Consider the following 26698-nt stretch of genomic DNA (forward strand, 5'->3'; position numbering starts at 1 on the left):
GGGCCTAAAACAAGGGAACATTGTCTACTCCAGGGAGGCCAGCAGGAGGGGGTAGACAGCTGCTCCCCATCTTCTTGGAGCCAAAAGGAAGGGGGCAGCAGGAGGGATTTAGGCTAGCAGATGGGAGAACTTCCAGGCTTTATGAGGGGATGGGGAATTAGGAGACGGTGAGTATCTTCTGAGCCAATTCACGTCCACCGGGTTATACCGAGGCCAGGACTGCCTAGCCCTGTGTTCAGAAACTAGTAGGTAGCGGGGAGGAGGGGCGCAGGCTGGTCACTGGAAGCAGCTGGAGTGGTGGAGCCTGTTTTTCCCCTCTCCTGCCCCCAGGAAGGAAGTGACTGTACTAGCCACTCACTGTACAAGAGCCTGTCAGACCGAGACCATTACCCCCATTCTACAGAAAGGGAAAGGTGAGGCATAGAACAGAGATGTGACTAATCCAAGGCCACACAGGGACTTGGAGCCGAAGCTCAAACCCTGTCTGCTATGATAGGCTCACCAATTCTCTCCCCTAAGAGGGGACACCAAGCTAGCCTGGAAAGGTGGGAGGACTGGAGCAGGCAAAGGCTTAGAGCTTGGAGAGAGCCTCCACTGAGGGCCGGGAGAAGCCTATGTTATGGGCAGATATGTCCCACCGCATAGGCCCTGGAGGGCAGGGGGACCCTGAGCTTCCCCCTGAGGTCAGGCAGGCAGGGAATGTGCTGGAAGGTATACGAGGAGCCAATTCTGCAAAAACTCCCACCTCCTCTCTGGATCTCAATGCCTCTTCATAGGAATAACAGCCGCCCCCCCCCCCGACCCCCCCATCCCAGTCTCCTCGAGTCCCTTGGTTCACCCCTGCTCGCTCCCCTAATTTAGTCTTCAAGGCTCCCAGAGGAGATAATTATATAGGAAAGGAAGCTGGGGAGGGGCCCCTGGCAGAAGCTGTCCCGCTCTCACCCTCCCCCAGCCCCATGTTCCAAAGACAACAGGGACTGAAGTCAGGGGCACCTGAGCTGCCTTACCAGGCTCAGAAGGAAGGACAGGCCCCAAATTTCCCCTCTCCCCATTCCCTGCCTGCTGACTCTGCAGCCTTTGGTCTCCCTGAGAGACACCAATCAGAGGCAGGACCAGGGGGAACTAGAGACAAGGAGAGAAAAACAAAGAGAAAGAAAATCAGAAGGGGCGTGAGAGCGCTGGGAGTGACCAAATTAGTCCAGCATTTAGCGGTTCCAGGCTTACTCAGGCAGGGAGCACAGTGGGAGTGCAGGTCACGGGTTGAAATCACCCCGGGGCCATCCCCGTGATAGGACCAGAACCCAGAGCCTCAAATCTAGCATCAAGCACCTGGAACTTATCTGAACCCACAGCCCAAACCCCAGGGGCCCCTGAAGCCAGAGGAAGGGGAAAGCATCTCAGTCACCAGGAAGGAGATGGGGGTGGGGAGAAGGGTAATGGACCAGAACGTCCACCCTGACCCACCGAGGCAATCCTGCCTGTGGGGTCAGAACCTCTCAAGGCTGCTGTCTGCTGGCCTCCAGCCACCCCCTCCCTGACCCAGCCCTTCTCTAGAGGCCCCCATTCTAATCAGAAGAGGCTCCAGCAAACCTCAGGCCTCAAGAGTGCCCCAACCCCAACCCATGACTCCCCCAAATTTGGCATCACCAGCTGGAGACATAAAACCACCTTGTCCACAATCCGCCTGCTCTTATAACAGGAGGTTAAGTCGGAGAAAGGCCAGGACCACCAGTGCACTTTACAGAGCCCTCTCTACTGCGCCACAAAGTAATGCCTGTCGCTCTCCAATTCCCAGGCCCAGGGACAGACCCACACTTTAATCTATCAGAGGAAAGCCACTGGGGGAGGGCAAACCCAAGTCAACTGTGGGCCCCCCAGCCCCAAACATCCTACAAGGGGTCTGGCTAATGGGGCAGCAAGGCTCTCTAGAAAGTTCCATCACTCTCCCATCTCCTTGTGTATTTATAACAGAACCAGATAGGAATCTCTAAAGTCAACCCCTGAAAAACAGCTGAAGACAAGATTAAAACCCTGTGTCATCATCCCCCAGAGCACCTTGGAGCAGGTAAGAAGCTTTGAGTTAGCACTGGCAGAGGCCCGAAGGCCCTGGGGCCTGAACAGGTAGAAGCCCTCTGTCATTCACACTCTGAAAACTGCCCGAGCACTTCCAGGACCAGAGAAGCACCCTCAGACCTGGGTACCTGCCCAATGAGCACTCTTAAAAGGCTCCTGCAGAAGTCAGCGCCCGTGGCTTTCCCTCAGCCCCACCCTGAGGGCCCCCCACGAAGGACTCACCACCTGCGGCTTGCTGCAGCACTTGCTGGCCGGGGCAGGCTCTTCTGGAGTCCGGGTTGCCTCTGGGGGCTTGGCCTCAGCAGAGGGCGGTGCAACCACCGGAGTCAAGCATGGCATATCCACTGGCACTGGCACTGGCACTGGGGCAGGCACCTCGCCAGAGTGGAGGGTCAGCATGTACTGCTTCGTGACAGCCTCGAGGGATGGTGCCTGCAATGTGGGGTGGGCCCGGGCAGGAAAGCCCACGGGCTCTGGCACAGCCACAGGGGGGCCAACGGAAGTCGGTGGCTCAGGCACCACGATAGGTGTGAAGGTGGCAGGCACACTGGCATGGCGAACGTGTTTGGAGGAGGGTCGGGCCTGATGGACCTCCTCTCTCGGTAGCTCCTGATGACTGCTCCGGGCTGGGCGCTTCTTGGAGCCACGGCGGATGAGCCGTGGGGACAGAACATCAGCCAGTTTAGGGTCAAGGTGGAAGTCATGGTGGGCACTGGGGCAGGTAGACAGGGGTTCAGGCAGAGCCATCTCAGACTGTGCCCGGCCCCTGGCAGGACTAGGCTCCCCTGGTTCTGCCTGTCGATCTGCAAGAATGGGCTCACTGCTGGATGGAGGCAGCGTGGGCTCAACCTCTCGGATGGGCTCCCCTCCAGGGCCCTCAAATCCAGGCCCTGCCAGCTCCCCACGGCGGCTGGGGTCACTCAAAGATTTCTTCTTGGGGGCTTTGCCAGCCACCCTGTCATCCACCACACGCCCCAAGGCACCAGGCTCTTGAACAATGCTCTGAATGACCTCCTGGTATCCCTTGCTCTCTTCACTGCCCACAGACCAGTCACTGTGGCCGCTGGTCAAGCCCTCATCCACGGCTGGGGCTACTGGAAGCCCTGTTTTGGGGCTCAGTGAGCCCAGGAGGTTGCTATCCACAGAAAACCCAGAGGGCTCCTCAGAGGTGGTAGCCCGGTGGCGCTGAGGAATTGGGTCACTTAGAGACCGGTAGGCCTCCCCTGCCTCCCCGTTGCTCAGTTCAGTCCCACCTGGGCCCGAAGGTGGGACTTTTCGTCTCCTGCGGAGGGCACCTGGTGTGGGAGGAGTATCAGGAGCCACCAGGGACCACCCTCCCACACTGTCTTCAGTCCCAGGGAGTTGGTTGGTCTGGGCCGAAGGCGAGTTAAGGGGTCGCCATACCCCTGTGGTGCCGAGGCTGCAAAAGGCTGAAACAGGAGGCTCAGGGTCTGCCCCAATGCCCTCGTCCGTCAGGCTGGATTCCGGGCCAGAGAGCTCCTCCTGGGACCGCTGCCCGTGGGCCATGTCCCCTGCCCACTCAGGGCTTCCAGGTGGGATGTCACTTCCATCATCCTGCTGGGCACCCATGCGCTGGATCTTCTCAAAAACCTGGCGGGCCTCTTGGACATACTGATCCTGAACAACGAGGGGCAGCGGGTCCTCCTCGGCACCAGGGTCTGCCAGCAGGAGCTCAGAGGAGCTGGGCTTCAGGGCACTGGTGCGGGGTTGGCGGCGGGCCACGGGCTTCTCAGAGCAGGTGAATGACTTTGTCCTTCGAAGGGTGGCTGTCAAATCCTTGAGCGTGGGGCGGGTGCCGGGTGCTGCTGGGGCTGCTGGGGCCATGCGCCCACGTTGCCCCCCCATGCCACCTGCTGATGGTGAGTCTCTGCCATCTAAGGGGCTACTCCCAAGGTCCCCGGGGCGCCCAGCAGACTTTCGGACCCTCAGCTCTGAAAGGTCCGAGCGCAGGAAACTGAGCAGCGTTAGGGTCTCTGAGGCAATGTCTGGGTTTGACAGGGACTTGCGCTGCCGTCTCTTGTCCAACTCCAATCCTCCATCCCTCAATGCCCTTGCGGTGCCCACGGGTCCCTTGGTGCGGGTTCGAGCCTGGGACCTTAGGAGGAGCCCTTCTCCAGCTCCAAAGCTCGGGGAACGATACACACCCCAGCTCCCAGAGCCCCGGCTAGCCCACAGGTCCTCATCCTTGAGGGTCTCCGTGCTGGAATAGCGGCTGCTACCACAGGAGCCGGATGGGCTGGCCAGGTAGGCGGGAAAGCTCACCTTAGCCACTCGGAAAGCTCCCCCCACAGTGTCTGACAAAGACCGCAGTCCCTCCTGGGGGGGACCCGGTGCACAAGGAGGTGAGTCAGTACCCCACTCCCGGGGTCCTTCCTCGCCAGGGGCTCTGGGAGATGTTGGGGGCTCCAGGCTTCCGGCTCCCCTAACCGAGTCCATGCTGCTCAGGTTTAACCCACAGCTGTCTGGCTGACAGTCCTCATCCAAGAGGGCGCTCCCCGGCCCGGGGCCCGGCCTCCCTCTCCAGCGGCGGCGGCCCTCACCATCTTGGTCCTCTTCGCTGCCGGAGGAGAGGCCTCCGTGGTAGGCCGGGCTCTGCGCCCCGGGCGGCAGCGGCGGCGGGCCCTCCTCTTCCTCCTCGCTGGAGCTGGCGGCCCCGCTGCTGCCGACAGGATAGGAGGCCATGGAGGAGGAGGAGGAGCGGGAGGCCCGGGTCCCGGCCTGCGGTTGGGAGAAGCTATGCCAAGAATGTAAACCATCCGCCGGACGCTGCGCCCGCTCCTGTTGCTGCTGCTGCTGCCGCCGCCGCCTCCCCTCGGTCCCCGGGCCGGGCAGCGGCCGCGCGGAACGCAGGCCCGCCAGGTGGAAGCACGTCCGGGGAGGCGGCGTCGGGGGCTGTCGGGGCTCCCGGGCGGGGAGTTCCCACGCGGCACCGTCGGGGCTGGGCGCCCCCGGGGCCTCGGAGTCGGCACTGGGCCGCCTGGAGCCGGGACCCGCAAAGAGCTTGCGCATCTCGGTGACGCTGGGCCAGGCCCCGCGCACGGCACCTTCGGTCGCTTCTTCCACGGCCCCGGGGGAGACGCCCCCGTCCCGGGCCCCGGCGGAGTGGTCCGGCCGCGGCGCGTCGAAGCGCCGGGAGAGCTGGCGCACCGACGGCGAGAGACTGCGGAGCGGGCGCGGCTGCGCGGGGGCGGCCGGGGGCCCCGACGCCAGCTTGGACACGCGCCGGGAGGGCTGGCCCGGGACGGCGGCGACCGGCCGGCACGCGGCGCGGCCCCGCAGCCCGGCGGTGTCCGCGGCCCCCTCCTTCGGCCCGGGCCCGCCGCTCCAACGCTCCAGCAGCTTGAACGAGACGCTGCGGTACAGCGGGGGCCGGGGCGCCCCGTCCGCCATGGTGGCGGCGCTCACTCCGGGGGGGCTGGCCTCGGGGAGCCACGGCCAACCCCCCCTGCGCCCCCGCCCCGAAGGAGCGCAGCGGCCGAGGTCCGAAGGCCCGGGCCCGGCCGCCGCCGCCGAGGGGGTTGGCGGGGAGACGGCGCAGAGACCCGAGCAGAGCTTGATCGGCTGCGGCTCAAGTTTCTGCGGCCGCGGGCGGCTGCGGCTCCATCCCGCGCGGCCCCTCCCGCCTCAGCGCCGACCCCCCGGCCCGGCCCCCACCTCGGCCGGTGCGACCCGGAGCATCGCGCGAGGCCCAGCCCGGTCCGGATCCCCTTCCGCTGCTCCGCGCCCGCCAGCCGGCCCGCCCGCCTCCCTCCCCTCGAGCTCCCGCTCCAGCTCCTGTTCCCTCCCTCTTGGCTGCTCGATCCTCGCTCCCTTTTGTTGCAAATAAACTTTGTGGCGGAGGAGAGGGGGCGGGGGGCGGGGCCTCCTCCCCAAAGAGGGGGTGGGCTCCCCGCGCTCCCAAGGCTGGGAACCGGGAGTAGGGGGTGGGGAGGGAAGCGGGGAGGAGCCAAAGGGGAGGACAAGACCGCGGGAGCGACCCTCGCGGCCCGAGCTGCCCCCGAAGGACTCACTCCGACACCCGCCAGCTCTGAGTGCGCTCAGCTCCGCGGACGTAGAGCCAGGACGCCGCACCCCCTACGGTCCAACAGCTCCCGCCCAGGGACCAACATGGCAACCTCGGACCCACACACTCGTGCACACCGATACTCAGGTACGCGGCTCTCCCAGGCGGGGAAGGGGCCGGGCTCGCCGCCAGGGGGAGTCGTGGGCGCCGCGGGCGGACTCGGGCTTTTGCCGCTCCCCGCCCCGCCCTTTCGCCACGCCCTTTATTGGGCCGTCGGAGGAGACTCGCGCGGCGACTGCGACCCCTGTCCAGCCCCTCGGGCCCCCAAACGCCCCGCCCCTCCCACCTCTGCGGCCCGTCCAGCTCCGAGGTTCCCCCAACCAGTCCCACGCCTGTGACCACGCCCCCGCCCGCTCTCAGGTTTCCAGCTGCCCGCCCGGCGCCGGGCCCCCTCCGTCCCTTGAGCTCCAGGGCACGTGGCTCTTGCGCCCTCTACCGGGCCGGGTTTGCCCACCCCCTGGAAATCCTGGGCAGGTAAATCGGAGGGTAGGAAAGACCGCTTCCTTTACTTCCTTCCAGTTGCCTCCTAGTTCCTTCAGGAGCCTTTTAATTTTTATTTATTTATTTTTTAAAAATATCTTTTTGTTGATTTCAGAGAGGAAGGAAGAGGGAGAGAGAGATAGAAACATCAATGATGAGAGAGAATCATTAATTGGCTGCCTCCTGCATGCCCCACACTGGGGATCGAGCCCGCAACCCCGGAATGTGCCCTTGACCAGAATCGAACCTGGGACCCTTCAGTCCGCAGTCCCACGCTCTATCCACTGAGCCAAACCAGCTGGGGCCTGGAGCTTTTTAAAAATTAATCCCTTCACCAAGTGCACTCCTCCTTCGGCCTCACATACAGAAGGAGCTTGGATAGGACCGCCCTCGACTCGCCACAGCCAAACCTACGGCTGCTCCACCCTCCTTGACAGGAAAGGTGTAGATCGCTTCTCCCTCCTACCTCTCCCCCAAGCCTCTGCTCCCAGTCTGGTTTGGCAAGTCTCGCGACGTAGGGAATACTGGGGCTTTCCCTTCCCGCCTGCCCCTACCAGGTCCCATTCATTTTCCCTGGCCCAGTTTAAATGCATGACAGCGCTGCATCTGAGTGGACGAATGGGAATGTGTGCAGCGGCTTGGATGTATTGGTAATATTATTTCATTTGTTTTATTTAGTCCTTGAACCACCCTTGGAGGTAGATATTATTACCCCTTCTACGGGTCATGAAGGAGAAGTAACTTTGACCACCAGTGTGACAGCTAGGAAATGGCAGCGACTGCGATGACTCAAATTCAGATTTCAGGAGCTTCAAACACCATGTTCCTCCTGACAGCCTTTCCAGGCCCCAGCAGCCTCCTCCTCCTTGGTTCTGGGCTCACCCTCCCCAGGAGCAGAGAGAGGATCCTTCTGGTCCCCTCAGCCCAAGAGGACTGAGGCTGGGCCTGACTCAGATGGGAGGACCTGGGAGCAGGGGGCCCTGGTCCAGGTGAGAGGGGCAGGGATAGGCAAAGGGCAGCGTGGTAGACACTGGAGGGATTGCCTGATGACCGCATGAGAGAAGTAGGACTCGCCCAGGCCCGCGGGCCCTGCTTGCTGCGTCCCTGGGGTTGTGGAAAGTCTCTGCAGGGAGAAAGCTCTTTCTCGGTGACCTGCGACCAGCCTCTTCCCTGTGAGTCCCTCCCTGCAGCTTTGTCTCACTTCTGCCTTGAAGGGGGCTAGCACGTTTTTCTCTCTTTACTGGGAAATGGATGACAAGGAAGCAAGCCCTGCCTGGCCCAGTGCCGCTCTGCCCTTGCCTTGCTGTGTGACCTTGGGTAAATCCCTGGCCTCAGTTGCCACATCTGACAAGTGGGGAGTGGGTCTGGCCTCTCTCTGCCTCTATTTGAAGCCAGACTCCTGTCTCTTCTAGAGTTTTCTTTCTCCTCTTTTGAGGCAGTTGTAGTATGGCAGGGGCACCTTCATCCCAGGAGTCACTGCTCTCTTCCAATAATGATGTCCCCTGCCACCTGAAATGTATACTTTTCCAAACTCACACCCTGTCATCTTCTGTTTTCACATCACTTCTGGGGTAGAAGTTCTTATGTCCATTTCACAGATGGGCACACTGATGCAGAGTGGAGACTCGGGTCACAGGATCCCAGCCTCCTGCAGCTTGGCTGTGAGATGAACTGGCTTGGGGCTTTGGATCAGGAGTCCCCTGTCTCAGGATCCAGGCTGGGCCTCCAACAATGAATGGGGGGAGCTCACCCAATCAGAGAGTGGCTTGGCCGCTTACAGCTCCTCATGGCTCCTCCACCCTCCAGCCCTTCTGATTCAGGGTGAGACACAGTTATCTCCCTGGCTCAGAGGGACCTGGGTGTTTTCAGTCCTCAAAAGACTCATCTAGGAGGGGCCTGGGAGCACTGGGCATCAGGGTGGAGAGGGGAACACTGTGCTGGGAGTCCAGAGCCGGGCCCAATGCAGTCACCCTTACAGATGTGCCCGGTGAACCTAGCAGGTCACTCTTCCTCCGGGACTCAGGCTCCTCACCTGTGAAAGGGGAATGAAAACAATAATCCACCTGCTTCGTGAGTCTACTCAGCAAGATCACAGCTATAGAATCCATCGGAGAAATCAAGGTGGAAAGGTTATGATGGTCAAAGTCATGGCTAATGTTGGGCCTCAGGTCGTTAAGGGGGAGAAAGATGAGGAGTAAGAAGCAATGAGTTCTGAAAGGAGACATAGGTAATACTTTAAATTAAAAATAATAATAATAATAAGAAGCAGCAGCAGCAGCAATGAGTTCCAGGAAAGAACTCTGGCTCCTGACTCCTAAGAAACCTTCTCTGCCCTCATATTGGGTCAGTGCCCCTCTGGTCCCCAGCATCTCCTGACCATTCCATTCCAAAATCAAATAGGAATGTCCTGAGATTGTCCTGTTTCTTTTCTCTATAATTAGACCTCAAGGCACAGAATTGGATGATTCATAACCTTTTGTGCATGACACATTCTCACCAGTTATTTGACTCCCACGAAAAACCAAAACAACTAGGACCTTTACAATGTCCTACATCTCATTATATAGTTCCCCCACCCATTCTCCTACTGCTCCACCACCCAAGATAACCATCCCCTCCTGTGCCCATCATTCCCTTTTTATATAGTTGTGTTTTTTTTGCAACTGTGGATTTCCTTAAAGTGTACATTTTAATCTTAGCTGTTTTTAAATTTACAAAAAGAGCATCTTGCTGTATGTAATTTGGGGAACTTCTTTTTACTTAATATTATGCTGCTAATATTTATCCATATCGTTGTATGCTAGTGTAGTGCATTCTGGCTGCGTGCAGTATTCCAATGTGTGAATATAGCATTCATCTACTCTCCAGTGGGTGGGCATTTGAATGTTTCCAGGTGTTTGCACTTGTGAACAGTGCTGCTCTGAGTGTTGTGCACACTCCAGTGCACATTTGCAGAAGAGCTCGGGGCAGTGGGCCATGTGGCTACGCCACACGAGTAGGCGTTGTCAAGCTAGAACTGAATATCTTTCCTAGGTTTTTTTTTTTCTTTTAATCCTCACCCGAGTATATTTTTCCATTGATTTTTAGACATGGCACGTTTTTGTGCAATATTTTGAAATACTAATGTGAGAGAAACACATTGATTGGTTGCCTCCTGAACAGGGCCCGGGCTAGGGAGGAGCCTGCAACCAAGGTACGTGCCCTCTTCTGGAAACAACCCAGGACCCTTCGGTCCACAGGCCGACACTCTATCCGCTGAGCCAAACCGGCTAGGGCTTTTCTGGTTTTTTGATGATCTGCATTTCCTTTTCTATGGAGTGCCTCTTTGCGCCTCTTATCCATTCTTCTGTTGGGTTATAATACTTTGTTGTACTTCGTGAGAATTCTGCTCTAACCTTTCCATGCTCAACACCCTGGTGGCCTAGGGAGAGCTGAGAGCAGTATCCATTTTGCAGGTAGGGAAACAGAGGCTCAGAGAAGTGAAGGGGTTTGTTCAAAGTCACAGGCTCAGTGACAGCCCTTCTTTACTGAGCTAATGCCTTCTGAGGCCTTTGGGCTTCAGCGAAGAAACCTTCTCTGCCCTTCACGCTGGGTCAGGGCCCGTGTGGTCCCAGCATCTGCTGACCATTCCAAGAGCTTATTGTCTAGGGCGTGGTCGGCAAACTGCGGCTCGCGAGCCACACGCGGCTCGTTGGCCCCTTGAGTGTGGCTCTTCCTAAGCCTCAGGAGTACCCTAATTAAGTTAATAACAATGTACCTACCTATATAGTTTAAGTTTAAAAAATTCGGCTCTCAAAAGAAATTTCAATCGTTGTCCTTTGACAAACTCATTAGTCAACAGAGCCAAATATCAACAGTACAACGATTGCTGCCTCCTTGGACCTTCAGTGAAGATGTCTTTACAAGCCTTTTTAAGGCTCAGGTCTGTGTTTGAGATGTGTCCATATGAGATGGCCTCCGGGCAGCCTTCCAGGAACCCGCAGGCCAGAATGATGGAGCTGAGAGGGCAGGACAGAGGAAGCCGCAGAGCAGTCTGTCTTGAGACTGGTCAGCAGGCCCCTGACACGGGACCTCCATGTAGCAGCCTCCTGATGGCCCTGGGTGGCTCTTTCTCCTGAGCTGCTGACTCTCCTTTTAGAATGAAGCAATGTCCAAGGGCCACTTCCCCTCCTTGGAGGGGCCTGGTGGATACCCTGAGTCTGGAAGAGGTGGGCGGAGGGTAAGTGGGGGTCTGGGGCTCTTCCTGGCATTTAATGCTCTGGTCTCACCCAGCTTCTTTTCTTAACACCCTACTCCTCACACACCCACCCGGGCTGAGTTGAAGCTCACTTGCTTCACCTCCAAGTGCAGCGCATCTCTGCCTCTGGGTTTTGCATGCACAGTGCCTCCACCAGGAGTCTCCTCCCCACCTCAGGCTCCACCTCTTCTAAGAAGCACTCCCTGATTTCTCCTGCTGAGCCCCCTCCTGCCACTGGTTGTCTGGAGAGTGGCCGTAAGACAGCGCTTACGTTTTCTGCTTTCACACACAGGAGGCCACATGCCGCCCACCCCAGCTCCCTGCCTGTCTGCCCCAGGGCAGGCCTAGCATAGGGCTGGCCCAGGCTGTACTAACATGCTCCCCTCTTCCGCTGGCAGAGCTCCCAACAGCCTTTAACATCTGGTTCAGATGCTCCCCTTCCTCCCCCCTCCCCCCCAAAAGATCTCTCCTGACTTCTTGATCTGGGTCATGGGCATCCTCCGAGCACTCCGTCCCGTCCCCACAGCCACGCTTCCCTCAGTCACAGCCTTGACGTCACTGCGTCAGTCCTTCCAGCAGTTGGGAGCCTGTATGGGTCTGGTTCTTTTGGGGCCCACAACCAACCCAGGCCTGAACACACCGTGTCAGTAAAGGTTTGCTGAATGAATGGAACATCATACCCCGCTCATATTCATCCCTCAAAACCCAGCTCAAATGCCTCTTCCCAGAAGTTCTCACTCCTCCCCACCCCCATCTTCCCTCACTCCCTTATAAGTGACTCCAAAGCATGCAGCATACTCCTCAATTACAGTACATGTCACATATATTTGTGTGAGCAGCTTAACATGGCTTCTCCACCTCTCCATGGCTCACGGGACCTTCCGCAGGGCCAGGCTCAGGCTGCCCTGTGTCTGTGCCCACAAGGCCTGGTCCAAAAACGGGCTCAATAAATAGCTGTTGCTGAGATACTGGGGTCTGTCCTGCCCCAGGGGCTCAGCGCCCCTGCCGCTGCCACTTGGCTGTGAGTTTCTGGAACAGTTCATGTGGCCGCTGGCGGAACTTCTTTTGGGTGAAGTAGAAGAGGATGGGATCCAGCACGCTGTTGGCACTGGCGAAGGGCCGCGTGCCTTTGTAGGCGGCTGCAAAGGCCTCCAGCACGGGGCAGGAGACACCCGGCGTAGAGCGCACCGCCAGGTAGGCTGTCTTGGTGATGTGGAAAGGCAGGAAGCTGATGGCAAAGACGGCTGCCACCACCACAGCCATGTGGGCTGCCTTGCCACGCCGCTCCTGGGCCACAGGCCCCGTGGGGCCATCCTGGCGGCACAGACGGCGGGCCAGACGGTAGTAGCAGGCCAGCAGGGCGGCGAAGGGCAGCAGGAAGCCGATGACTGTGAGCGCCATGCCATAGGGCAAGTACCGGGTGGCCAGGGCAGGCGAGCTCAGGTCGTAACAGACAGTGCGGTTACGCTGGATGCCTGTGGCGGCGAAGAAGGCTGTGGGCAGGCACTGGGTCGTCACAGCCAGCCACACGGCTCCACACACTATCCAGGCAGCCCGGCGGCCCCCACGCTTGTGCCAGGGGGCCAGGGGGTAGCAGATGCCCAGGTAGCGCTGGAAGCTGATGCAGGTGAGGAAGAGGATGCTGCCGTGGAGGTTGGCATAGAAGAGGAAGCGCACCAGGCGGCAGGTGAGGTCGCCGAAGGGCCAGTGGTCACCTCGGGCATAGTTGTAGATGAGCAGGGGCAGGGAGCAGGCGTACAGCAGGTCAGCCAGGGCCAGGTTCAGGGTGTACACGGCCGAGCGCGTCAGGGCCCGGCGGGACGAGCAGATCTGGACGATGACACAGATATTCAGCGGCAGGCCAGCCGCCAGCACCACGGAGTACACGGGGGGCAGCAGCAGCCGCTTAAAGTTCTCTCGGTAGACACAGGTGGTCGGCGGTGAGCCCAGAGCCTGGCTTGTGTCGTTGTGCCACTCCATGGCTGCCTGACGGGGCTTCCTACATCTGGAGAGGCTGCGGAAGCAACACACGATCTGTCAGTGACCGCATTCACTGACCACCCAGTAGGTCCTTGTCCCTCTCCCCACCCGAACCATCTCTGATACCACCCCACAGAGACCCCACTCAGCCCTCACAAAACCTGGAACACGAGAGAGAAACAGATTTGTTGTTCACTTATTTGTGCATTCATTGATTGATTCTTATATGTGCCCTGACCGGGGATTGAACCCACAGCCTTGGTGTATCAGGATGGTGCTCTAACCAACTGAGCTACCCAGCCAGGAGTAATTTCTATTTATAATATCCATTTCTCACCAGACTTTCTGGTGAACTTTTATTTTCAGTAAATATATTTTTTAAAATTGATTTCAGAGAGGAAGGGAGTGGGAGGGGGAGGGGGAGAGAGAGAGAGATCAATGAGGAGAGAGAATCATTGATTGGCTGCCTCCTGCAGGCCCCCTACTGGGGATTGGGCCCACAACCCAGGCATGTGCCCTTGACCGGAATCAAACCTGGGACCCTTCAGTCCAAAGGCTGACACTCTATCCACTGAGCCAAACCAGCTAGGGCTGAACTTCCTGTCATCCTTCCAAATCTGAGTCAAATGTCTCGCCTCTATAACTGGAGATGGATGGACTTTGATTTGAATCCCAACTTACTGGCTCTGTGACCTTGAGCTATTGATAGACCTTCTCTGAGTGCCAGCTTTCCTATCTGAAAAATGGGGGAACGGTGCACCGACTTCTCAGGATGTTACGAGGTTAGAGGCACTAAAGCATGCTCTCCAGGGCTTCCCCGGGCACCTGGAGTTCGGAGATGGTGGTCCTGGTGGGCCTGCCTGTTTGACTCTCCTTCACAGATTGGGAATCTCCTGAGGAGAGGTGCCAGGTCTGTCTGAGCCCAGCCCGGGCCCAAGGCACAGAGGGCCGTGGTAACGCTTAATGAATCAACATGAACAAAATATTCACGCACCGTGAGCCGACCAAGGACAGCATCTACCTCCTCGGCCTGAGCTCCACCTTCCAAAGCCAGGGTCCTTCTTCTGGCTGCAGTTTTCTTATCTGCAAAATGAGGGAAGGAGGTGATTTAGGAGTTCCCTAAGCCTCCTTCCACTTGACTTAAGGCCACAAAGGCCGGTCTGGCAGAGCCCAGCGCCCTCTGGTGGCTACAGTAAAAACAGCTTTCCCGAAGGCAGACGGCAGAGGGAGCAACCGCATCAACAGCTTAATAGAAGGGGAATGCAGACGCAGTCGGCGATTGAGTGGCCTCTTAATCTTAGTGAATTGGAGGCAGAGCCCACGTGGGAGTTGGAGCCGGAGCCCAACCACCTGACTCAGGAGGCATCTTGGTGTAGCCCATGGACATGGAATGTAGAGGTTCCAAGCCCAGCTTCAGAGAATCAGGAGGCTTGGTTCAAATCCTGCCTTCCCTTTTGCCATGCTGTTCAACCCAGGGTTTCCACTTACCTTTTCTGGGCCTATGTCCTCATCAGAAAGATGGATGCTGGGCCTGACATGCAGCAGGTGCTTAATAAACACCATGCCTTGCTGTTTTATCCTACACCCGATCCCTCCACTCATCCCTTCAGGCTGGCGTTTGGGGGAGCCGGTAGCACAGATGCCTGAAGGATCTGCCCCTGGTGGATGAGTGACTTCTTGTTGCTCACTTCTCAATTGGCATTTTCACATTTACTGGTGTCCACAGAGAATTCACTACTTAACTCCGTGGACCTGCCATTGAGATAGTGAGTCAACTCCTCCCCTCTCTCTATGTTACAGACGGGAGAAACTGAGGCCCAGAAAAAATATGAAGTCCTGCAAATGCACTCAGAGGGTGCTAGAGGGTTGAGGCTGAGTACATGGGCTCTGGTCCAGATGCCCAGGTTCAAATCCCGGCTCTGCCACGTGTGAGCTGTGTGGCCTGAGGCTCCTTACTCAACCTCCATGCCTCCGTTTCCCCCTCTATAAAATGGGGTACTATAGTACCTGCCTCATGGTGCTGCGGTGAAGATCAGTGCTTGGCACAGGGCATTGGTATACCTAATGTGGATATACCTGCTAAGTAAAGTTATGAGATTTTAAAAAGCTATAATAGAGCAAAACGTAACTCCCCACACTAATTTCTTCCAACTTAAAATTTGATTTTAATGAAAATATTTTACCCAGATTCTGGGCAACTGCAAAACGATGTTTGGATTCTCCAGTCTGTTATATCACGCGCCATATCACCTTAAGTCACCTAAGATTCTTGTTGATTTCATCCCATGAGTTAGGAGTGCTGGGTGCCCAGCTCACCAGTCAGGCACAAGGGGGAGGCCAAGGAGGAGGCTTGGCGATACCCCCACTGTAGCCAGGAAGGCAAGATTAGTACAGTTTATCCATTCGCCTCTTCACTCATTGTTCAGGCCATTCTTTCATTCATGCATTCATTTTCTGGTTTCTACATGCCAGGCACTTAATGAGTCCTTACTGCCTGCTGGGTGCATGAGGACACAGTATATAGATGCAGACGAAGGTAGATAGATACAGATACAGAAATACATACGCACATTTACCTTATACAGGGTGCGGCAAAGGTAGGTTTACAAGAACAAACGGTTTACTCTTATATTTTTATTTATTAGTTATTGTCTTATTATCTAGACTAACAACTGTAAACCTATTTTTGCTCTACCCAGTATATGGACTAGTCTGAGGGGGTGAAACCAGTGCGATCCATAGGGTGGAAGAGACTTTTCAGAGGATGAAGGATGGAGCAAGTCCCTGATGGTCGAGGGGGGTTGCCCTGGGTGGAGCGGGGTGTGAGGACGCTTGGGGAGTTCCCAGGTGGGGAGGAAGGTGGAGCAGGCAGGGCCCGAGAGGAGAGCAGCCTGCTGGGGCAGAGGGTCCGAGGGAGGAGGAGGAAGCTGGTGGAAGGAACCATGCTGTGCCCCTGAACCCTTCTTTGAGGGGCCTGTCACCCTCAGACACACCCCAGAGACCCCTCTGACTTCGGTGCAGGACGCAGTGCTGCACGAGAGGATCCAGGGCAAACCTTCAGGTCTGCTCCAGGCCTGGCCGTCACCTGCCTCCCGCATCCATTCTGCCTTCCCAGGACGTAGGAGGGGTGAGCTGTTCTCCCAGTCCTGGCAGGAGCTGGTTCTGAGAGAGAGAGAGAGAGAGAGAGAGAGAGAGAGAGCCTGCCTCCAGGCAGCAGCGACATTGGTTCCCCACAGCCATCATATCTGTCACCCATTCTTAGACCCTGAGGCCCAGACCAGCTCAGACCCCAGCCACTTCTGTCCTTTGGGGAAAAGCTCAACCCCCTGTCCTGACAGTCAAGCCTCTGCTGAGCCTTCGAGCCTCAGCTGAAGTACCCCAGGCCCTCAGCGCTGCCCCTCCACCACACTGTTCCCAAGACACGGAGACGGCCAGCAAGCCAGGCTTCCTCCCCAGCCGCCCATCTTTACTGTCCCCTTCACACAAAGTGCCATTCGCCCCATCTCTGTTCCTCAAAACCCCCCTGTATCCAACAAGCTCCACATCCAATCTTGCTTCTTCCTTTCCTTTTTTTAAAAATACGTCTTCACTGATTTTAGAGAGAGAACAAGGGAGAGAGAGAGAGAGAGAGAGAAACATCGATCTGAGAGAACATTGATCAGTTGCCTCCCAGGGACTGAACCCACGAACTGAATCGAACTGGTCACCTCTGGGTGCACGGGAAGATGCTCAACCAACTGAGCTCACCGGCCAGGGTGCTTCTTCCTTTGCCGATCCCCCAGCTGGGTGGGGTCCCTTCCTCTGGGCACCCGCAACTCTGTGGACCTCCTTTAGGTCAGTGCTAAGCCCAGCCTGCCTGCCCAGTCACAGTCCCTGTGTCCGACCCCAGCCCCACTCCACGCTGGCCCACGGCCCCGAGATGCACCAACACTCACATGCAGCCTCCTGTCCCTGAAGCGCTGTGGTGGCCCTGAGTGTGTTGGAGCAAGGGGAAGCCAGACATGAGGCTCCACACCCTCGGCCCAGGCTGTGACACCTCTGATGGGCGGGCAGCTTCCTCTGTTTCCTGGCAGGGCTGTCTCGGACTGAAATAGCCCCTGTGGGGGACACCCCCTCCCTAACACCCCTAACACCAAGGTCTGGCGGAAACTGGGCCTAAGAGGAGCAAGGAGGTCGAGGAAAGGTCTCCTTCCCGGAACCCTCCCCCACCCCAGCGGAGGAAAGAGGGTGATGAGGAGGAGAGAGAGAGCAGGGAGTAGGGAGACCAGAGGCTGCTGGTCAAAGGTCAGCCCTATAGACTCAGCAGCTTCTTTTCTCCTCAGCCTCTTCTCAGTCTTCTCATCTGTCAAATGGACAGGTTAGTGACTAAAGAGCTTCTGACTCCTCCTTCAGCTGTAACATCCAGAGCCATCTTCCCAGTCACTCACTCCTCCACCCACCACCCCCACCTCATTCTCCATTTACTGAATAGCTCATTCGCTGACGTGCCCAGTCCTCTATGTGGCTATCCACTTATGCACCCTCTCCCTCCCTTTTTAGATCTCTTCCTTTTCTCCAAAAGCATTTATTGCACACCTACTATCTGCCATCAGATATTCCCACATTTCCTCTTTAGCCGGCCCGGAGCTCACTGGGAGTGATAGGTATGGGCTGTGGGGTTAGAGGTGATGCCTCTGAGAACTCACCTGAGTGAGGTTCTCCCTGCCTGTGCTAGTCCTCCCCCGACTCCTCCTTGCTGCCAAACCAGGACTCAAAGCTGTGGGCCCAGATTCTTGCTCTATCTTGGCCCCTATTCACTGTGTGATTCTGGCCTTCTCGGTGGAGTGTGGTCATAATGGCCACCAGTAGGCGGTGCAGATGAGCTGCCAGAGGGAGAGAGGGCCCTTTTATTCTGCACAGTATAAGGCATTGACCTCACCCCCGAACCCATTTTACAGGCCAACAGAGTAAGGAACCAAGTCAGGGCCAAAAGTTTAGACCAAACTGAGAACATTCAGGTTTGAATTGCCGGTAAACACTTGGTCTGTCGTGCATGAATTGAACACCTACTGCATTCTCAGGTCTGCTAGGAGGCTGCTTGTGCAGGTTAGAAGCATGGATCTCCTGGCCTGATTTGAGCTGGGCTGGGATCCAGAAGGTCAAGGAGGCCTGGCCTTCAGTCCAGCAGCCAGTTCTCCGCGGAACTCCTGTGGTCACACCCACCAGGGTGTGTCCCAAGAATGGGAGCAGCTCCAAGTGCTTCCTGGGGGTGTCAGCCTCAGGGCAGGGCTTGGGACTCAGTTCCTGCCACCTGCAGGGAGAGCTCAGGTTAGGGCTCATAGGTACACCTGGGAGGGAGGGACCTGGAAGGGCCCCTGGAGAAGACATGTCTGTTGCTGGGCCTTAAAGGGCCAAGGGGACTTGGACTTGGAAAAGTGAAGAGACATCCCAGGCGGGAGGCACTGAGGTGGGGATTGGGCCTACCTTGTGTGGGAAATGAAGGGTTAATATTGCAGCCAGAGCATGGGAGGAGTGAGCAAAGAGGGACCAGAGGGGAGGCCTGAGGGCGCTGGCTCATCACAAAACCCCCAAGCAGAGCCCCAGTGCCACTGCCCGGCCTCAGCCTTCCCCACCTGGCTTCCCAGCCGCTCCGCCCATGTGCAAGTTCTCTCCTCTGCCAGACAACTTCCCCCTCCGGGTACTATTAGCAGAAACACTGAATGCAGTCTCTCACCCCACAGAAGGGACAACCTTTTTACAATTCCGGCAACAACCAGGGGTCAGTTTATGCTGCAGAAGCAATTCAGTTTAGACGTAAGGAAGCGCTGACAAGGGTTGGAGCGCCTTGGGCTGCTTGGATCTTACGGTCTCAGGACACCCTGCAGATGACCTAGCAGCCCCCCTTCTTCCTCGGCCCCTGCCCCAAGGACCTCATATCTGGAAGGGATGAGGAGGCCTGCTGGCCAGGGGCAGGAGCTGGAAGCCTGAGTCACGCCTGCCAGCCAGTCAGGAACCAGCGCAGACCAGGCTGGATGTGGGAAGAGGCCTCCCAACCTTGGCTGGCCTGGCTGCTGGGAAACTAGCCCGGAACCCCCCTTGCCCAGCCCCTGGCCTGTGGATCTAGCAGCAAAGGCACAGGATGGCGGGGGCAAGACTCAGCTTCCTTCCCCTGAGGAGTCAGACGAGCCGGGATCCACCACCAATTGCTGTGTGACCTGGCACAGGCTGCCTACCCTCAATGGCCCTGCGTCTCTGGCTGATGGACAGGGCGAATCACGGTGCCTCTCGGACAGGGTCATCACGTGCTCTGTGCTCCAGTCACCAACCCATCCCTGCCCCAGGCAGCGTCCAGCCCCCTGAAGTCCACCTCAGGCCGGCCTGAGGCCAGGCTCCCGAGGCCAGTATCTCTCTGTCACCCAGAAGACTGGGCAGGGGCCGAGCCACGTCCTTTTGGAGTTTTGGTCTCAGCTGTGGTAGCAGGCTGACCACAAAAGCAGGCAAACCTGGCAGGAGGAGGGCACAGGGAGGGCAGGAAAGCTGATTTCTCTTCTCTTTCCCACTTCCCCTCCTCACCTCTGTTTCAACAAGAATTAAAGCGGGAACCGAAACAACCATTTTGAGTGCAGGGAAGGGGAAGCTGCAGCTTTGGGGAATTTGGGGCCGGAGCTGCTTCCTTTGGTTTCTCTCCAGCCTCCACGGGCTGAGCAAAGAGGGAACTGGCCTCTCCCGCGCCTCTACTATGCGCCAGGCCCAGCTGTCCATCACTGAGCTCACGTCATCCCCACCACAATCTGGACATGGACTGTGCACCAAGCTCTGTGCAAAATGCTTTTCAAGCCACATCTCATTTCCTCTTCACAATGCCCATCTCCACGCTACGGATGAGGAAGCTGAGGTCGGCAAAGTCAGCAACAGTTCTGCCTTGGAAATGAGATGAGGAGGCCAGACACCGTGATGGCCCTGGTGAGCCCAGGGCTGAGAAGTCACAAGTGGCCTTGGGAGACATAGATAGAGATAGAGATAGAGATAGAGATAGAGATAGAGATAGAGATAGAGATAGGAGAGAGAGAGAGAGAGAGAGAGAGAAAGAAACAGGGCTCAGAAGGCAGCAGTGACAGAAGAGGGAGAGTCGTCTGTGGTGCCTGCTTTAACTAGTCATGCCCTTGGGGCGGCAGCTCCTCCCACCCAGGGCTCTGGGAGATCCAAGACCCTCCCATAAATCCCTTTTCCTGGGAGCTGGTGTGGGAGGGTCTTTGTTCTTTGCCTGGACCCCCAGGATGTTCCGTTTTTTCCCTGTGGAGATGTATCACTTGGGTCTCTCTTTAAGAAAGAACCAGCCGTTTAGCTGCAAGCAGTGCAGTTGGCCGACAGCCTCCTTTGGTGTCTTCAGGACCCGCCCACCCTCCCAGATAGCCAGGCTCCAGTCGGCTGGGAGGAGATGGCCCAGGCCCAGCCGCCTGGCCTGCCCTGCTGGCAGTCATCCCTCTCCTCAGTAGTTTCTTCCCACCCAATTCCCAGCCCCCCTCTGATGATTAGGGCCCCACCTCCCGTTGTTCCTTTGCGGGACCCCCTCCTTCCTTGCCTGGAGTCTTGAGGATCTGGGCGTGGTGGGCCTGTGACCCAGGCCTGCCAATGAGGGAAGAGGGGGCTCCTCAGGCCCCACCACTGGCTCAGGGGTGGATGGGAGGCCTTCACGGGGTGACGCCGTCCATTCTGGAGCTTTTGCTGGAACACTGGGAAGGAGGCAGATGTCCCACTGGGTTTGCAAAGCTGGTAGGAAGTGAGCCTGGAGCTGCTGGCACCGGGTGAACTGTGTGCCGGGCACGGTCGCCCGCTCTGCAGACACCGTCCGAGGTAAAGCAAGGATGGCAGAGTTGAGAGCTGGAGATGCACAGGTTCCTGGGCGCCCTGTCCAGCTGTGCCTGAAGCTTCACCTTCCATGGACCTGTGCGTGGTGTCTCAGTCCATTTGACCTGAGGTTCTGTCACGTGAGATCAGGAGTCCTGCCTGTAGACCTGCACCCCCATGCTTCCCTCTCCTCTCCCTGCAGCATATATTCACAGCTTTGGGCCCTGAACCCTAACATTCCTGTACGGGAGGCTAGAACTGACCATGTACCTGGAGGCCACCAGCAGAGGGGCAGGCGGGGACCGAGGGACTGTGAGGTCAAGCCTAATGCCCCCAGCAGCTCCCAGAGTAACCACTGTGTCATCTCCATCGGTCCCGGGCAGGAAACTGGAAAGCTGGAAAGCTGGGTGCCTGTCCTAATTCACCTCCTGCTTGCTGTGTGACCCGGGAGGTCACCCCACCTCTCCGAGCCTCCCTTTCCTGAGCCGCTTCACTGCTACAGTCTTGGCTACTCGGCAGGTGCCAGCCACTGAGCTAACTGCTTTTATTGCAGGATCTCATTTGCTCTTACAACAACCCTGTGTGGTGAGTTGTATTGTCCCAATTTTATTTTTTATTTTATTTTATTTTTAAAATATATTTTATTGATTTTTTACAGAGAGGAAGGGAGAAGGATACAGAGTCAGAAATATCAATGAGAGAGAAACATCGATCAGCTGCCTCCTGCACACTCCCTACTGGGGATGTGCCCGCAACCAAGGTACATGCCCTTGACCGGAATTGAACCTGGGACCCTTCAGTCCGCAGGCCGATGCTCTAATCCACTGAGCCAAACCAGTTAGGGCTATTGTCCCAATTTTATTTTTTTTAAATATATTTTTATTGATTTCAGAGAGGAAGGGAGAGGGAGAGAGATATAGGAATATCAATGATGAAAGAGAATCATTGATTGGCTGCCTCCTACATGACCCCCACTGGGGATCGAACCCACAACCTGGGCATGTGCCCTTGGCCAGAATCGAACCTGGGACCCTTCAGTCTGCAGGCTGACGCTCTATCCACTGAGCCAAACTGTCTAGGGCTGTCCCAATTTTAGAGACGAGGAAACAGGCTTAGAGAAGGCTGATGACTTGCCCAGGGTGGCACAGCGAGTCAGTGGTGGGCCAGGACTAGGATGCAGGTCTGAATAATGATAAAGCCTGTACCCAGGAAGAGAGTGACAATTCCCTGTGGGAAAACAGAGGCCAGAGAAATTAGGAACTTGCCCAAAGTGTCCAGTAAACCCACCATGCCACCTGCCTCTCAGGAACACAGTGGCCCGAGAAAGGACAAAGAAATGGTGGCCAGGAGATAGGGGAGAAAAGACCAGTCCAAGGATCAGTGTCAGTCACACTCCCTCCACTCTGTAATTCTCTTAGGAATTGGGTACAAGGCCTGCTTTGTCCCTGGGGCCCCAGAGACCAGCTCCCAAGAAGCGCAGGGAAATGTTGAAGGAGGGAACCCAGTCTGTACAGATGAGCCATGTGGCTCTGTCCTTGGTGCTGCCTGGATCAATAAGATTGTAAAACATCTTTGTCTTGGATGATGACAGGGAGGACTTGTTAAGGGGGAAATAAAGCACCGCTGAGCCTTCCTGGGTACCCCAGCCCTGACCCTCCAGAGGGCAGACCACCAACACTGCTTGGGGGTTTCACACACGGAGGCCCCAAAGGTGGGCAGCTTTGTCATGGCTCTTACAGGAAAGGTTTGGGTGTGGAGGAAGCCTGAGAACCGCTCCTCTCCCATGAAAGAAAGCCCCCTGCCTTGGCCCTGCTCACCATCGCCAGCACCCAAGCTGACCTGGGAGAAATAGACCAAACTGGACCCCAACGTCCAGATGTCAATGACAGGACTCTAGCTCTGGACCCTCAGGGCCAGCGAGGCCTCAAGAGCATCTGACCCAGAGTTCTCCCCAACCTCTGCGAGAAGGAGGCCCCCTGAATCCTCTTTGACCGGACTTGTCTGGCCTCTGCTTGCATACTTCCCATGATAGGGAGCTCACGCCTTCCCTCCGAGGCCACCACATTCCACCTTGAGAAAGCTCCATGGGAGACATGCTTTGTCGCATGAACCCCTGAGATCTGCCCCTCGGCAATGCTTTTCCCCTAGTCTGGCCTGCCGCTGAGCCACCAAGCCTCAGGACACCACAGAGACTGCCCCAAGACTACTCATCAGTTGATCTTCATTCCCACTGGGCAATTCTAGTGCTGATGTCCAGCGAGGGATCCTGGTGGTGGAGCCCATAAACCAGGCATGAGGCCAGGGGGCCATGACCATTTCCCAATCTGAGGACAAAGCCCTTTGCCTCTGTCCTGTCTCATCCCCTGCTTGGGTCCTGTGGGGGTGGGGTGGTGAGAAGGGCAGCATGGTCTCTCACCATTTTTGGAAGAGGAAACTGAGGCTGCCAAAAGCATAGAGTGTTACCAAGGCCCCAGTCACTCAGTGGTCTTCCAATCAGCTGGACCGCCTTCCACCAAACCCCAAATCCTCACCCTCAAACATCAGCCATGGGGGACTGGGGCCCCATTTGTAGCCAACTCCATGTGGTGTGGAAGGAGCAGGGTTTTATAGGCATCGGAGGGTGGCTGGGGCAACTGCCTGGCTCAGAGTGTAGTGTGAGAGGTCAGCAGTGACACGGTGGTTCCTGGGAAGAAGAGTGTGCTGTTGCATGTGGAGAGTGTGTTAAGAACACAGGACCCCTTGCTGAGGCTTCTCAGGGATCTTTGGGAAGACAGAGGAGGCCTCTGTCCCTGCCTGGGATATCAAGGAAGGCTCCCTGGAGGAGGTGATTCTTTGGTGGAGTGTGGACAAGGAAGTGGAGAGTGTTCCTGGCAGGGAGAGCTGCTGGAGATGGGAGGGCATGGGGGTTCTGCAAGTGTTTGTGTTTATAGGTCATCAGAGCCAGGTCCTGATGGGCCTCACATGGCAGGCCACCCATTTGGCATCTGCATTGTGTGTGCCAGCCAAGGAGCCCTTCATGGCTTGTAAAGCAGGGCAGAGGTGTGATCAAATCTTGAGGTTTAGGGATCCCATGTGCTGCTGCATGGAGGACAGATTAGATGTGGTTATAATCCAGGTCAGAGACAGTAGGGTCTGAAGTGGGGCCTTCCCCTGGAACAGAGAGGCTCCAGTCCGGCCTGGGGATCGGGCCCAATCAGGGGCCCCGAATGCCAGGTTCATAGCAACCTTTCATCCCTCTTCTACACACCCCTCCACAGCCCTGGCAGCCAGAATGCTAGAAAGACAGATTGGGAAGAGGCGTGGCTTCTCAGAGATGCCCTATTCCAGTCCTCAGGTCACGGAGGGTATCCAGGGTCCAGAACAGACAAGAGGATGGCCTATAGCCCTTTAGTGTGCCCCTCGGGGCTCCTGCCTTGGACCCCATTCCCAAGCCTGTTTCTCCAGCCTGCCCCCTCTCCTGGGGAAGGAAGGGCCTGGCTTTGGTACATGAGTACTTGGAGGAGTCTGGAAGGATGACTTGCTCCTACTGCCAGGCCCATGCAGGCCCTCCCATCTCTGACTAGGGAAGGAGCCCTCAGAGCTTCCGGAGTTCTCCCCTCTCCTTCTCCACACCAGCTTGCAGCTGGGGAAACCAGAGCTCAGAGAGAAGAGGCATTGGGCACCTGGGATATAAACACAGCGATCTGGCCGAGGGGTGTCAGCTGTAGAAGACAGAATGCTTGGGTCCCAGACCTGGCCCTGCTGCCGGGCAGCTGGGTTCCCGATTCCTGAGGACACCCAGCTGGTGACTGGAGCTCCTACAGCACAGCCTGTCCTTGGCCTGTCCCTTGTGTTCAGCATTGTTCCCAAGGCGTACTCCCCTCCCACATCGGTCTGTGTCTCCACAAGGCATGGCCGAGGAGGACAAACAGGAAGGAACCACGTGCCACCTGCTCCAGGGAACTGTGGTTGTGGGCTGGTCCCTTCTCTGGTGGAGTAGCCTGGGCTCCACCCTGCCCAACGGAGTCCGGTGTCCTATCAGCACAGCTCAGCCAGGGCGGGGCTGGTGGGGAGGCCTGGCTCTGGTCCCTGGGGCTTGCAGACGACCCAGCCTCCTCAGTGTCTGGCCTTGTGCTTGACTGGGTCCTACCTGTGTGGGGGACGGGCTGGGGGAGAACATGGGACCACATGGGAGATATGTAACTGTTTAACGTGGTCAGTGCCAGGTCCCTGGCATCTTCCAATCTCCCGGGAGAAGCCAGTGGGGCAAGGCCTGCTCATTGCCATTTCCCTGGTGGGAAAAGTGAGGATGAAAAAGGGGCCACAGGGGAGCTCAGGGGAGGCCGGCATGGCGGCCTTACAAACTCAGAGACCTAAAGTAACCACATAGGATGGTCTGAAATGAAAACTTTCTAACGAAAAGCAGGTCATGGCGGGTAGTCACGTCCTAGGCCGGGATCGTCCCTGACAAAGGTCAATCTTTACCTAAACTGGCTATTATCTTTTTGCACGGAGGGTAACAGACCTTTGGAATGTCAGGGTCATTTCCTTATTTTTCCAGACTTCCAAGGGCACAACCACTTCACCAGAACAGAGGTCACAAACACTCTCATTGTTATCGTGCTAATTGTTGACTATTAACTATCCTATACCCACCAATGCGTCCAAGCATTTTATATTTTGTAAGATAAAAAATAAAAGTATGTGTTTGCTCGTTTTATATGTATCCAATCCCAGAGATCCCCCGCCCCTTTGCTCTCTCCCGCCTCCCTAATCTATCACCAATGAATTTCATGTAACCCCCTTACATCCTGCCCTTTGATCCTGATGTATAAGATAAACAGTAAAATAGCCATTTTCTGGAGCGTTTTCTCAATCCATTGAGATTTTACTTCCTGGCAACTATTGTCAGTTTGGCTCAAATAAACTCATAAAAAAATCCTTACAGGTTTGGACGTTTCTTACATTGACGAAACTGAGGCCCCGTTTCAAATCAGTCACCAAGCCCTGCTTGGTCTCCATCCTTACTGTCCCCTTCCGTGAACTGTCCATGCTCTCATCCTGTTGTCCGTACCTCAGCCTGACTGCAGCCACCTCACGCTCTCCGTCTTCCATCTATCTCCCTGACCAGTCCACTTCCTTTCTGCAGCCAGAGGGGTATTTGCTCAGCAAAAATCTGACCTCATCACTCCGCTGCCCAAGTATTTTATGGCTTCTCTGTGCCTGAGAATCAAGGCAAACCAGCCCTGCTGACCTCTCTGTTCTCAACACCCATTCCCACGTGACCTGCAGGGCTCTGAGCCACTTTCAGTTCCTGGGACCGGCCGTGTTCTCCTTTGCTCCATGGTCAGTGCTGTTTCTGCTCCTAGACTGCCTTCTCCCCACATCTGCAGCTGGCAGGCTCCCGCTGTGGACTCAGCGACAAGGAGACCCAGGCTCTGTCCTCAGGAGCTCACTATAAACAAGGGGCATGTACCTGAAGGTCCATAATCATAGGCAGACATCAGGCTGCAGAGACATGAGAGGGCCCAGGCGAAGAGATGGTTCTGCAGGCACGGAAGGCTCAGCGGAGGAGGCAACCATGAAATGGCCAAGCGTACGTGGGGGCAAAGACATTTCGGGCAGAGGGAACAGCAAGGGCAGAGGCTGCATGAGGCGCCTTGGAGGAAGGTGAACACAGCTGGAGCTGCCAGTGCACCAGTAAATGTGGTTGGAAAAGAGGCCCAAGCAGGATAACGATGATACAGTTATTGAACCTTACTGTGTGCCGGATGCATATTATACTTAGTCCCCGCGAGAGGACAGAACTGGTTTTATCTCCATTGTACACCAGGCACAGAGGGGTTAGCTGACTTGCCCAAGGTGGCACAGATAGAATGAATGGTTACTGGGCTGTGAACTCAAGCAGATTAACTTCAGAGTCCATGTTCTTAGCTCCTGCAATACACAGGGCTAGGAAAACCCACCGCTCTATTGCTCTGCCTGACTGCCTGGGACCCAGCTTGACGGGGGCTCGCCCTCCCCCCAGCTGTAGGACT

At 56.8% G+C, this 26698-nt stretch overlaps 2 protein-coding genes across 10 annotated transcripts in view; both read right to left on the bottom strand.

The window, feature by feature from the left end:
- Window positions 1-6028, bottom strand: part of ARHGEF17 (Rho guanine nucleotide exchange factor 17) — a 56073-nt gene extending 50045 nt beyond the window's left edge. The window contains exon 1 of the mRNA XM_059708510.1: window positions 2296-6028. Coding sequence (XP_059564493.1) covers window positions 2296-5484 — 3189 coding nt within the window. The 5' untranslated portion in view covers window positions 5485-6028. The remainder of the gene's footprint in view (window positions 1-2295) is intronic.
- Window positions 6029-10508: 4480 nt separating this feature from the next.
- P2RY6 (pyrimidinergic receptor P2Y6) overlaps window positions 10509-26698 on the bottom strand; it is a 34814-nt gene continuing 18624 nt past the window's right edge. For 5 of the 9 annotated variants that reach the window (XM_059708511.1, XM_059708515.1, XM_059708519.1 and 2 more), the window contains 2 exons: window positions 13849-13937; window positions 10509-12888 (listed from right to left, as the gene is read on the bottom strand). In XM_059708511.1, the coding sequence (XP_059564494.1) occupies window positions 11868-12888; window positions 13849-13871 (1044 nt within the window). In that variant the 5' untranslated portion in view covers window positions 13872-13937 and the 3' untranslated portion in view covers window positions 10509-11867. Of the gene's footprint in view, window positions 12889-13848; window positions 13938-15037; window positions 15815-15847; window positions 15872-16789; window positions 17273-26698 lie in introns of those variants that run through there. The other 4 variants (XM_059708518.1, XM_059708512.1, XM_059708516.1 and 1 more) reach the window with 4 other exon arrangements.

The sequence above is a fragment of the Myotis daubentonii genome, chromosome 9 (genome assembly GCF_963259705.1).
Source record: "Myotis daubentonii chromosome 9, mMyoDau2.1, whole genome shotgun sequence".
NCBI lineage: Eukaryota > Metazoa > Chordata > Mammalia > Chiroptera > Vespertilionidae > Myotis > Myotis daubentonii.